This window comes from Sphaerodactylus townsendi, linkage group LG15, assembly GCF_021028975.2.
Source record: "Sphaerodactylus townsendi isolate TG3544 linkage group LG15, MPM_Stown_v2.3, whole genome shotgun sequence".
Lineage (NCBI taxonomy): Eukaryota > Metazoa > Chordata > Lepidosauria > Squamata > Sphaerodactylidae > Sphaerodactylus > Sphaerodactylus townsendi.
In genome coordinates, this window is record NC_059439.1 from 5085255 (window position 1) to 5099286 (window position 14032).

The 14032-nt window shown below is 44.5% G+C and overlaps 1 protein-coding gene across 1 annotated transcript in view; it reads right to left on the bottom strand.

Annotated features, from left to right (window-relative positions):
* SLC4A1 (solute carrier family 4 member 1 (Diego blood group)) overlaps nt 1–14032 on the bottom strand; it is a 66228-nt gene that overhangs the window by 17169 nt on the left and 35027 nt on the right. Inside the window, exons 10-13 of the mRNA XM_048517884.1 lie at nt 12016–12220; nt 9124–9342; nt 7624–7772; nt 5075–5269 (exon numbers count right to left, since the gene is read on the bottom strand). Of these exons, the coding sequence (XP_048373841.1) occupies nt 5075–5269; nt 7624–7772; nt 9124–9342; nt 12016–12220 (768 nt within the window). The remainder of the gene's footprint in view (nt 1–5074; nt 5270–7623; nt 7773–9123; nt 9343–12015; nt 12221–14032) is intronic.

Consider the following 14032-nt stretch of genomic DNA (forward strand, 5'->3'; position numbering starts at 1 on the left):
TAATATTTGTGCCTGGGGATGTTCAAGGGTAATTTGCATAAAATAGTTATCAAAGGCTAACCAGTTATCTTTAATGGTGGCTTTCTTACCAACTGGAAGAAAGTAGATATTAAAATATTATACAGCTACCTTGATCCCAGGTAAGAAGTAGGGCTATGGCTAAGTTGTTAAGAGGTGGTTTGCGTACAGTTCTAACTTTAAGTAAGGTGAACACTAACATTCCCAGACTTCCCTTCGATCGCCCAGGCCCTATCCCCGGTATTGTTCCAACATTAAATCCGTAATAATCATTCAATTCAAGTGAGGAATCCATCCAAGTTTCCTGTAAAGTTATAATATCAAATTTACATTGGAGAAATAAACAATCATTTTATAAAGCAAGACATCACTTCCAACCTGCCATATTCCAGGATATAATTTCCAGGGGCTTGCTCATCAGTTTCTGTGATTGTGCTTGGCATAGTCATATGCTGGTCTCAGTCTGTGTCTCAAGCGGGGTAGTCAAGAAAACATCAGTTGTGATCTGTGGACCACTTTGCCCTTTAACTTCAGAGCCCACAATCATATGGTCTTTAAGGGGAGAATCTGAAATCAGGTCCAATTGGCCAGCATGATCAGTGAAGACACACCCATTAGTTCTTATAGGACCAATTGGATTCAAAGCTTGCTTCTGAAGACTGGAACCATTTCCCTGCTCTTCAAGCTTGGAGGTGTTTTTTAAATGATCTGAAGGGAGAGGATTTTGCTTTAGCTCTAACAGTTCTTGGGCCCAGGATTTCCCCATCTCCGAAATAACATGGGTCATGCTCAAGACGCCAATCCAAGTCTATATCTTGTAATGGGGATATATCCTGTGGCTGGCCTTTGTGCCTCCAGGAGATTCGTACTTCATGTTCCTTTTAAATGGGAGGGGTCCAGTCTGATAAGATATCCTGTCGAGCTATCATCCATATCTTCCTCCCCTTTCTCTGTTAGTTTCTCCAATTCCATCATCACAGTTGAATATTGAATATCTACCGGCTGAGTAGGGTGTGTAATCTCTTTTTTTCCTCTAATTCTCTTTTTAATAAGTTCAATCTCTAGATAATAGCAGTCTGTTCATCTTCTGGGAGAGCTAAGAAGGATTTTTTTCAAATTATCTTCCAGAATTTCATCATCCTGGGGCATTTTTACTGGTGTCAGAAAGTCCTTATCAATTGTCATGTTTTCAACAAGATTTTTCCTGTGATCTGATGTCTCCTCAGCCTTGTGCTGAAGACTACTGGAATGACCAGGACTGTGAAAAACTAGAGGGCGCTCAAACGTATTTCTAAGGATCTGCTTGAGATTAATTCCTTTTGAGGTCAAATAGTTCTTTTTCTGTAGTAACATTTGCAGTATCCTGCAAATACTATAAGAAAGGTCAAAATCACCTGTTTCAATTGGGTTGTTTGAGGCAAGATTTCAACTGTCTTTAAACTGTGATTTGGCGTCATCCTTTAGTAATGCGTCTTTTTGCCAAAGCTACAGTGTTCCAGTTTGGGTAGATTCCCTTACAGCAGCCTATTGTCAGGCATAATCTGTTAGGTTCTAGAACTAAGGCCCATTCCACATGGGCCTTTGTAGTGGTGGCACACCGGCAAATATGATGCTGGTGGAGCCCCAGGACCATTCGCACGCTCCCATGTGGGTGGTCCCAGAGTTGCAGTGGCCTGCGATTTTGTAAGTTTGTAAACTTACCTTCTCTTCCCTGCGCAGCTCTGCAGGGATGAGGGGACACGTGCTTATAACCATGGCAACGCCTCAGGGGTCGGAGGGCAGGAGACGTGTCCCCTTGTCCCTGCAGAGCTGCGCAGGGAAAAGAAGGTAAGTTGGCAAACAAAAATGGAGGTGCCAAGCGGCCCCTCCTACACAATGCTGCTCGCTCGGCACTGGGTTACAAACATTGTTTTTGAAAAGACTCGCTCATTGAGTAAGTTTCAAAAACAGCGTTTCCCTGCTGGGTTTTTTTTGGGGGGGGGAAGCACGGTGTTGCCTCATTGCAGAGGCAGCAGCCGTGCGAACGGTGTTTTTACAGTTCCAGGGGTGCTGTTTTTGGCCCATGCGGAGTGGGCGTGACGCTGGTTGGTTATTTTGTTAAAGATTAACTGGCCATTTCTAATAGTATGAGCTCTTGACTCCACAGCATTAACATCTGTATGTGCCTTTAAAGACAGACTCATCTGTATTCCGTTACTGATAATGTAGTCTAGTTTATCATTTAGAGAACTGAGGCCTTTACTGATATATTCTACTGTTGCTGTTGAGAGGTCCATGAGCTTGTAAATAGTCAATATATTATTTTTCCCTTTCCTCACTATTAAACCTTTAAGCACTATCTCATTGATAGAGGAGTTAATTTTACTACCGCCAGCTGATTCTCCGAAAGCCTTAATCTCTCCTCCATCACCATTCTCTATTAGCACCTCAAAGCAATTAGAGAGGAGAACCTCTTGAGGAATGTAAAGGTCTATAATTTTCTTCTGTTTGGCCAGTGGGAAGTCATGTTCATTGCTTTCTATTTCGGCTTCTCTCCTGCATTTCTTTTCCCCTCAATTTACTCGCAATTCTAGCAAAGCTCTCTCATGAAAAACACATACCACTGATTGTCACAGTAAGTTGCAAATTGCATTCCTTAGATAAGCAGTAGTAAAAGAATATGCAAAGAGTTATCTATTTCACAGCTTCAAACTTAAAAGACAAACTTTAAAACTCCCTTGAATTCTAGATAAAGATAAAAGAAGCTCTATTAACCCTTTAAAATTGATAAAAACCAAGAGAAAGGTCATTGTGTGCTGGCATTCAAGTCTTGGGGCTGTCCATCAAGAGAGTAATTTCTGACTAAGGAGGGATTGGGAATTTTATATAATTGGTTTCAAATCTAAGAACTAAGTTGGAGAAATAAGATTACACTATGTTTGTATTTCATATGAAATCAAATACTAATTAGAATAGCTTTTAAAAGAAAAATTGCTGGTCTAGACATCAATGGAAATAATACTATAATATTAAGAATAAATATAGCAATGTATTTTGGATGGGAAGTCATTTAATTGTATGTAGTGTGTTTTTTATGTAGTTTAGAATTTAGAGTGACTGGTTCACTATTTTGTTTTGTATTGTGTTATCTTAGTTGTATTGTAGCTGACAAAAATTAATAAAGTCATTCTATAAAAAAGAGAACAATTTCTGAGGTAAGGCCAGTTACAAGAGCGCAGCTTGCTGTTCACCCTCCTTACAATCTTTTCATCCTTCTGCATTTTCTTTCTCTCATTCCACAGTTTCTATAGAAACCAGGTCTCGACAGCCTGGCTTCTTGTGACCAACATTATCACAGCAGGAAGTCCAAATATGGGGCAGTGGAGGTGGGGGGGACAGAGGGGCTACCTCTGTGCCAACAAGCAGTGGATGTGAGGAGGAATGTATCAAGGAGTAGGAGCCAGAACTCAAAATTCTCATCCTCTCATCATTGTTCTGTAAAGGCATATATGGCTGTATGGTTATTAGCATGATTATTACTTGGATGCATTCCACAGATGGGAAAATGAGAACGGTTTACCCACTGTCACCTGTGCAAGTACCATGTCATCATTGAACCACAGAATGACGTCACATCACAACATGTTTATTGTGTTTTATGGGGTGGTTAACGATTGCCTTCCTCAGTCTTCTACACTTTGTGCCCAACAGGCTGGATGGTCATTTTACCAACCTCAGAAGAATGGAAGGTCAAGTTAACTTTGAGCCAGCTACCTGAAACTGACTTCCATCAGGAGCAAACTCAAGACATGAGCAGAACTTTGCCTGCAGCACTGGTTTACCACTGTACCCCACAGAGCTCCTTTTACTGTCCCCTACTGAGGGTCAAAAGTCATGAAACATGGGAAGTGCTCTGAGAACAACTTCTCAGTGTTACATGCAAATAGAGCTTGGTGAGGTAAACAGACCTGCATTCCTACCCAGTGGTTCAGTCATTTGGAATCTGGGTTTAATGGTCTTATGGGAACCTCCATTTGCTAATGCACATTACAAGCGCGAAGCACAGAATGTAAATTCAACCAGTTTATCTTGCCCCATCCTTCCATCTCCATAGACAAAAACAAACGGTTATCACGGCTGCTAGCTCTAGGATGGGGAATACACGGGAATGGAGCCTGGGGAAGGCAGGCCTTGGGGAGAGGAGGGACTTCAAGGAGGTATAATACCATAGAGGCCACTCTCAAAGAAGCCATTTTATCCTGGAGGACTGATCTTGGTTGCCTGGAGACCAGTCGTAATAGTGGGAGATCTCCAGGTGCCCCTGGAGACTGGCAATCCTACACATGTTACATTCTGGTTCTATGCATATTTACTCAGAAGAAAGTTCCTTTCTACAATATGTGTTTGAGGGCTCACTTGCCGAATCTCAGCCAGGGCCCTGGGCCGCAATCCCAGACTTCATCTCAAATGATGTCATTACTCCGGCCTTCTGAATCTTGAGTTGGGAATAACATCTTTTAGAGTTCTATGGCTGCCAACCTGTGGGTGGGGCCTGAATATTTCTTGGAATCGCCACTGATGACAGAAATCATTTCTCCTTGGAGAAAATGGCTGTCTTGGAGGGTTGAATCTATGACATTAAGCCCTGCTAAGATCCCTCCCCGAAACTCTACCCCAAAATTTTCAGGAATTTCTCAATCCAGAGTTGGCAGTAGGGATGCCAGCCTTCAGGTGGGATCTGGGGATCTGCTGGAATTAGAGCTCATCTCCAGACATCAGAGATCAAAATGGACGCTTTGGAGGGTGGACTTCTATTGCATTCTACTCCTCTGAGGTCCCTTTCCTCCTGAGGCTCCACCCCAAATCTCCAGGAGTTTTCAAAACTGGAGCTGGCAACCTAACCCCCACCCCCCCGCTGGTGGCCAGGGGTGACTTGGCTGGCAACCCTAGTTGCCAAAACAACTAGCCTCAGAATGAATCCAATGAAAAGTGGAGCCCCATCCACAGGACTTCAGCCACACAAGAGCAGAATTGCTCCAGCCTCAAGGGAAGGAAACACAAACACAGGCGGTGTTACCTTGATGAGTTTCTTGAAAGTCTCAAAGATGAAGATGAGGGAGATGAGGAAGGAGAAGATTTCCTGGGTGTAGCGGGAGATGTAGCATACCAGAAAGCTGCCTTCAAAAGCCACCACTACCACCACCAAGATCACCAGCCAAAAGCCGATCCAGACTCTGCCCACAATGTACTCTATGTCAGAACTGGCACAAAACTGTGTAGAGAAATTGGAGAAAAGAATGCGGAGTACAGAAGAAGCCCATGAGACATTAGCAATTCTTTCCCTTCCCATCAGCTCACATTCCCAGTGGCAGAGCTACAAGGGGACGGGGTGCGTGTGCACCGTGTACCGGGCGCACGCCTGGGGGTGTGTACAGAAAATCACCCCCAGGCCCCTCTCCCTTTCCCCCACACCTATGGTGTCCCCACTTCCATCTCCCTTCCATCTCATCTTTTTTGTTCCTTCTCTTTTTCTTGAACTTTTTTCAGGTTGCAAAAGTGTTGTTTACCAGAGTAAAAACGGCCTGAGGAACTACAGTTCCCAGGAGACCTTGGCGCTCGCAAGGTCTCCTGGGAAATATAGTTCCCATCAGGCCGTTTTTACTGAGAACAGGCCTTTCGCAGCCTGAAAAAGTTCAAGAAAAAGGAAAGGAACTAAGGTAAGTGTGGGAAGGGGGGTGGGGGTGGGGACACCGTGGGGGGCATGGGGAGGAAATATAGAATGTGCACTGGGTGCAGTTTGGCCCAGCTATGCCTCTGCATATTCCCATCTTGCTTATGCTGGAACCATACGGCTATCTAGGCCACAGTGAAATCTCCAGCTCTATAAGCAAGATCTCCAAGCGTGTCACCACAACAAGCAAGGAAGGACCCAATGTGGAATTCAAAATCACAAGAACACATATGTGATTATACTGAATCAGGCCCTTGGTCTGTCGCTGTCAATGCCGTCTACTCAAACCGGCACTGCATTCTGTTGGTATATTACAAATGCATTTCACTCCAGCCCTGAAGCAGTTAAATGTTGTTTGTATGTAAACAACTTGCTGAATCTCATTGTGATGAGTTGAGCTGTTGATGAGCTATTGGTGAGTTAAATTTCCATGGCACACGTGCAACAGGTCACGCGTCCTGAGTGGTTAAAAAGCAAATCTATGTTCCATTTTTTCTGGTTCTGCTCCCGCTAAGAAAACCATAAAGAAAGATGTAATGTGAAGTGTGCAGCTAGATACCAATATATGTAACAGGGCAGATTAGCATATTCTCAACATTTTCTTTTTTTACATGTAAACTTACTCAGTTGGATAGTAAACTTAATATAACTGCAACTCATGCGTCTCAGCTCATTATCCCCCTAACTCTGCTAACTAGGTATATCTATTTGCAAAGAGAAAAACCTGCACTTTCTTGGGTCACAGACAGAGAGAGGCCTTTCACGTCATCTACTAATTTGGTCCTCTTAGCTGGAGATTCTGGCCCCGAACTTAGGATGTTCTGTATGCCAAGCAGATGGTCTACAGCAGAGGCACGGCCCCTCCCCAAATCCTGAGAATCTGAGACTTCCCTTCTAAAAGGAAGAACTTTTCTAGCGCAAATGAACCTGGAAATATACCTGGAATGACCTGTGCTTAAATCCTAAGAACTGCTTTGCTGTCAGATCAAAATCTGCCAAAATACAGCATTCTCTGCTCCCAATTAGGGTTGCAGCAGACTTGGAGAACCATTTCTGGTCCCATTAAGAGAGGATAATATGTGGAAGTGCACAGTTGAAGCTTTCCATGGTACATACGTATATCTAACATCCCCTGATAAATAGCATGCCATTCAGCCAAGGGCAGGAAAGGAACAGGATGCTTTTTATCTGGGACTGTTGGCAGCATTTCCTCCTATAGCAATTACCTAAAATGTTCACAGAAAGGACATTATTTACATACACCCATACACCACTTTTCTCCCCAGTGGGGACCCAAAGATCCATTTTGTTTATTTCTCGACATCTTGCAATAAGATACACTTCCAATGCATATGGATGTTCCATTCAATATCATGGCTAATAGCCAATGATATTCTCATAGGAGGCGTTCCTTATGGCACTCTAGATGTTATGGATTATACCTTCCATCAGTCTTCTCCAACATTGGGCCAATTGGCCATGCTGGAAGGGGCTGATGGGAATTGTAGTCCATAACATCTGGAGTGCCAAAGGTTCGCCACCACTGAATAACTATTTGCCATTCATTTCAGATTTGTCTACTTTGTTTTAAAAACTGCCAAAGATCATGGCCGTTGTGGTAATGAATGGATGCATGCATGAATGAATGAATGCGAGTACTTACACATTTATTGCATTGTATAATTTCTCATATTTTATTGTACTTTGATTTTTGTTAAAGATGAGACTGTGGCCCATGTTGCCTAAATTGATGAGAGCAGGGGCCAGAGAATGGATGAATGTTCCTATCTTGCATCACAAGGTTGTACGAGATGTCTGGGAAAGGATCTTTCCTTTGGCAACAGAGGGATCAAGCTATTATTCAGCACAAATGTGATTTCTCACATGGCACTTACAGAATAAAAGGCTTCCTCGAATACCAAGAGGGGGCCAGAGAACCCAACCACGAGCAGAGGCTGTGCCCCAAGCAAGCAGAAGAGAATGCCTTGAATTGCTGTGGAGACCAGAAGCTCCGATACTCCCATCATGTTTGAAGTCTTCTCACCTGCGAACAGCCACAAATATTAAGCATCCCAGCCTATGTGAAAGGCAAAACTCCCTAATGTACTAGATCGGCAATAAACTTGCAATTCTGTGGGTCCTATTGAATATCATGGGACATACTTCTAGGATTGCCAACTTCCCTAGTGGGGTCTGGAGATTTCCCAGTATTATTACTGATCTCCAGACTATGAAGATCAGTTTCTTTAGAGAAAATGGTAGCTTTGGCAGGTGGTCTCTATGGCATTATATCTGCTGAACTCCTTCCCCAAGCTCCATCCCCCCAAAATCTCTAGGCATTTTCAAACCCAGAATTGGAACTCTGGTTTACTTCTGAGTAAACTTGCTTGGATACTATCACAGATCTTTCCCATTCTCTAAACTAAAAGGAATACACAAGGAAATGGTATTGAAGTTCCTAAAACTAAACCACACAAACTGTTTAAACACATCTCTCAAAACAAGGGTTGCCAGCAGTGGGTTGGGAAATATCTGGAGGTTTTGGGGACAGATCCTCCAGAGGACAGGGTAGATTGCTATGCCGTCCACTCTCCAAAGCAGCCATTTTTTCCCAGGGGAACTGATCTGGAGATCAATTGCAGTAGGGGGAGATCTTCAGTTGTAGCCTAGACATTGGCAACCCTACTCCAAGTCCAGTTCTGACACTGAGAATGAGCTGGGCTGGAGAGAAAAATTCTTGCAGCAATGGAATTTAGCAAAGGAAGCTGTGGTGTCATAAGGTCCACAAGCCTGACAAGGGCCTCCAACATAGCCTGTAGTTAGAAAGTTCTCTTGAGCACAGTAGTTAGGGAGATATCCTGCTCTTACAACTGATGTCCAGACAACTGAGATCAGTTGACCTGGAGAAAATGGCTGCTCTATAGCACTGTGTCCTGAAGTGGTCCCTCCCCTTCCCAAACTCCACCCTCTCCAGGTGTTTCTCAATGGAGAGCTGGCAACCCTAACTGCTGACTTAATAATCCCAGAGTCAACCATCTGTGAAGATGAGACACGCTCTCTCATTCTGAGCTTCACACTGGATGTTTACCTTGCGTACCTGGCGAGCCAAGACAGATCGGGAGTGAGGGAGTGGTTGCCTCAGCTGGCTCCCAGGCCTGATAAGCCCTTTCAAGGAGCTGGAGCTGGCTCCCAGGCTGCATGTCTGACCCCCCCTGCACTACTGGGAACTTTGATTCAGTTCTGCTTCTCCTAACCGTGCCCATCTGGTTCCACAGAAGGTGGACAAGCTCAGCTGCTTGTCCTTCTGGTTAAACCAAAACTGTCTACATGTTGCAGCAGATCTAGTTCCACAACGGGCTGGCTTGCATGACCACTTGTAGCCCCACCTCTCTTACCCAGAAGACCTCCAAAGGTGATGGCAGGAGAAAGCGCAGCGAAATAAATAAAGATGACAGCAGCCAGACACTGGGCATTGAGAGCATCTTTGAGGTCACTGAGGTACTTGGGGTACCGCCGTTTTATGTCCCTTACGAGCCCCCCAAAAGGCTTGCGGGTCCGGCGTAATGGGTTGTCATCATCTTCTGGTTTGAGGACCTCTGCTTGCAGTTTTTGCTCTGGACAAGACAGAAGAACACAGGAGCTGTAACAAGGATTGATTGAGGGAAGAGCAATTAGGACAGCAGAAGTTTTCAAAGGGGATTGCAGCAGGGAAGTCGGCCTCATCACACATAGAGAAAATCTATTTCTATTTCTATTCTATTTATTAAATTTGATAAACCGCCCACCCTCGAAGGGCTCTGGGCGGTGTACAACTAAAATCTGCTCTGTTCCATGAGGCTGAGGTAGGAAGCTTTTTTGAATGAAGAAGGAGAAGGAGAAGCAGAAGGAGAAGCAGAAGCAGAAGAAGAAGAAGAAGAAGAAGAGTTTGGATTTATATCCCCCCTTTCTCTCCTGTAAGGAGTCTCAAAGGGGCTTACAATCTCCTTGCCCTTCCCCCCTCACAAAAAGCTCCCTGTGAGATGGGTGGGGCTGAGAGAGCTCTGAAAAGCTGTGACTAGCTGAAGGTCACCCAGCTGGCGTGTGTGGGAGTGCACAGGCTAATCTGAATTCCCCAGATAAACCTCCACAGCTCAGGCGGCAGAGCTGGGAATCAAACCCAGTTCCTCCAGATTAGATACACAAGCTCTTAACCTCCTACGCCACTGCTTAACGAACCCCATTAAGTTACAGTTACTGCAGGGTCTGGACTGGTTTTACTTCAGAATCTGTTAGCTGTATCAAGGCTCAGCCCCAGAACACATGAAATGTGGCTACCACTGTGGAAGATGTGGGTATCGCTGAACATGGGCAGCGATGTTCTGTCAGCACTGTGTCAAAGATTGCAGTCAGGCCTGGAGAAAAGTGTCCTGTCCTTTCAACAAAGACATAACCTGTGGAAATAGGCACGGGACACGGAAATAAGCTTTTTATAGCATGGGACAAAAGAATGGGTGTGTTTGCCATCAAATCACAGCTGACTTATGGTGACCCCATAGGGCCGTGGTGCCAAACCTTTGGCACTCCAGATGTTATGGACTACAATTCCCATCAGCCCCTGTCAGCATGGCCAATTGGCCATGTTGACAGGGGCTGATGGGAATTGTAGTCCATAACATCTGGAGTGCCAAAGGTTCGCCACCATGGCCATAGGGTTTTCAAGGCAGGAGATGTTCAGAGGTGGTTTGCCATTGCCTGCCTCTGTAACCCCTGTGTCAGAATGGGATGACCCAGAAAGGGGTGGAGTCTGAAAAGAAGCAGAATGCTGCAGAACTCATGAGGTTGGAGGAAGCAAGGCTACCAGGCTGGGACCTTGATTGATTTTATTAAGCCCTTAACACCTTGTTTAAGGTAACTGCAATGTTGTGGGGAACTAGTGGGAAGGGAGTCATTCTTTTGCTGGCATTCTAAATGTTAGAATTTAATAATTTCAGGGTTTTTGTGTATGTAAATGGTGAGAGTTTTCTGGGAACCTTCATCATCTTGAATCCCGTTCACCAAGCCTCTGAAGTCTTCAAAACCAACCACCAGCAAAGAAGAATTGGACTTGGCAATATCAGTAGAGTGTAAATATAAGGACTTGAAATGCAAACCTGAACAGGACCTTGAATTGTAAATATTAAATGTTGATGTTTAATGTTATTTGTAAGGAGAAGTAAACTGTTTTGTTTAAATTTGGTTCTTTGCAACTCCTTCCAAGTACTGCCCCACAGAACCCACAAGCTGAGGTTACACCTCCACATCACGACCCTTTGAGATCTCTCATCCAAATACTTATTACCTGGTAAATAACATCCCACTGCCCTTCTGTCAAAGGGACAGGCCTTTTTTTCCTCCGGGCAGATAACAACCTTTTTTTGTGTTTAAAAGAAAATTCTGTGCCAAGATTAGGGCTTTTCTGCATTCTCTTTTTTTTTCACTTGTAAGTTCCTGCTTGTTTGGGGGTGGGGGAGGTTCTGTTCCACATGTGTTGGCTCCCTCTAGTGATCCATGCAATGTTACACTGGTTTATGTCTAGCATGAAATCCTGCAGTTTAAATGTACAGACAGATATGCTGACATAAACTGGTGTGATATTGAATGGACCAGTAGAAGGAGAAAAACACAGGTGTCTCACCATCTGAAATCCTGTCCCCCCCCCCCCGCCCCAATATGGATGTTATTGAAAGTATCCGGCAACACTGCAGAAACTAAGCAACTTCTGGGATATCACTGTATATTCTCTAGTTATTAGAACAAGTCCAGAAACTTCTTCCAAGCATAATAAGCTCCAGTGGTCTTCAGCCATTACTCTGAATTCCACAACCAACAGCTGCCACTGTATTGAGAGGGTTGCCAGATCCAGGTGAGGCCTGGAGATATCCAGGCAATAGTTCCTTGGGAGAAAATAGATGCTTTGGATCGTGGACTCTATGGCATTACATCCCTGCTGAGCTCCTTCCTCTCTCCAAACTCTGCCCCCTCCAGGCTTCCTCCCCAAATCTTCAGGAATTTCTCAGCCTGGAACTGGCAATTGTAATGTCTGAAGTTGAGTGATATGATGGCACCATCATGAAATATGTACAGTTATCGTGCTTCTCTTACTACTGGGCATCTCTGACATGGAAGTCAGGGGCTATGGCTTCCCAGCAGGTGTCACACCTGCCCGCTCCTTTCCCCCCTAGATTTGCTACTAAAGCCTTCCAGTCCCTGAAGACGGTTAGGCAAAGCTTCTTGCAGAGGCTAAGTGATCCTCCCACAATGAACCATACCCAGCTCCTTCAAGAGCTCTGGCTTCTTCTCCTCTGGGAGATATCTCTTTCGTAGGAGGTCTTTCTGTATTGGCAACAATGTCTTGAAGAGCTGTTCATTTGCAATTTCACAAGGTGGAACGACAATACAGCAGTCCAGGAAGTCCTCCACACCCTTCACCAGCTCTTGCCGTCCCTCGGCCAAGTAACAGTCATGGCGGAACACCTGCCGAAGACGGAAGGGGAATATCAAGACTCAGAGGGTGAGGTTGTCTTAGGGCAGAGATTGCTTACAGGTGTATTTTTCTTTGCTTGCACCTTTCAAGTGTTACGAGTGAGAATTACTTTAATTTTATTTAGACCCAGTGTGGCATAGTGGTTAAGGTGTTAGATTGGGACCTGGAAAACACAGGTTCAAACCCTGCTTGCCCCATGGAAGTTTGTTGAATGACTTTGGGCCAGCCACACATTCTCAGCCCTAACCCTGGCTAGTATTTGAATAGAAGACACAGGTTCAAATCTCTACTTGCACCATAGAAGCTTGTTGGGTGACTTTGGGCCAGTCTCCACATTCTCAGCACTGAACATAGCTAGTATTTGGATGGGAGACCTCCAAGGAATACCAGGGGCATGACAAGGAGGAAGGCAATGGCAGACCACCTCAGAACATCAATTGCCTTGAAAACTCCACCAGGGATTACCATGAGTAAAATGTGGCTTGACGCCAAAAATAGTCAGCACAATCAATAACATGAGACACCATTGTAAGTCAGTGCAACTCATAGCAGTGTAAGTCAATATAATAAATAGTGTGAGACGTCATTGTAAGTCAATGCAATGCAAAGAAGTGTAGGTTAATGCAATCAATAGTGTGAGACATCATTGTAAGTCAATGCAATCCAAAGCAATGTTAAGTCAATGCAATCAATACCATGAGATTGCACTGACTTACAATGCAATCAATACCATGAGAGGATCTTCTAGTTGGGGTAATGGTGGACTAGTAGCTCTGGAGAACTGCTTCAATGCTGCCTAAAGCCTTGACCCCTTGAAAGGAGTCCTCCACAAGGGGCATTCTGTAATAAGGTGTAAGTTAACCTTCCTGGGTTAGGAAAAGGTCAAAAGTTATTCAAGGTTGACAGCTACTAAATTTCCCCGTGAGGCTGTTGACTTGGAGAATGGAGGGGTGTCCTCATTGAGAAAACTGGGCAAAACCTAGCAGGAGAAGGTGAGTTGACTTTTACAGTCAAAGAGTCCAGCCAGAACTTAACCTCTCTAGATTATACAAATTATCAATGAGGAAGTACTATAGAAACCTTTATCCGGTTAATCCTGAGAGTTTAGCATCCCACTGAGTGAAAAGAGTTGTTACAAGATTTGTTCAAACAGGGAAGATAATGTTAACCAAAACCCAAAACTTTACAAACTTACTTGTTGCTGGTAATTCAGTAATATAGAAGTTGTGGCTTCTCAGAAGGGTGAAGCCATTAAGTTTAATATCCATAATTGTTTGAAGCCTAAATTGTTCATAATTTACAGAAAAATAAGCTGTTGGCTCCTTTAATTGATCTACGCTCTGAGCTTTTAACTGGATAAAGTTAAGGAGGAGACTGAAAGGGGCCAGGGTTATCTGGGGAAGTGGTGACTTAGAAATAAACAAGAGAGGTTCTTGAAAGCCTGAAATTCCTCCCCCCAACCCACTCCGGCCTCCCCCCACTATGCCAGCAGCGAGGGCGCAGGGATGCTGGTGCAGTGTCCCGTGCTGCATCCCACCACCAGGGAGGGCTGCAGCAGCCACCCACTAGCAGAGTAACCCTTCCACCAGGGCAAGTGCCCCGCAGAGGGCAAATCCACTGGCATCCATGCTGCTCCCACTGGCAGATTCAGTCCATCTACCCCTCTGGATGGGGTTATGGGTCAGATAAACCAGGCAAATAAAGGGAGATGGGAGTTTGGACTGGTCTCATCCCTGAGAGTTTATAGAATCATTGGAAGGAAGGACTATTTGCGTTGTAAATGTCCAAGTAGCTCCATCATG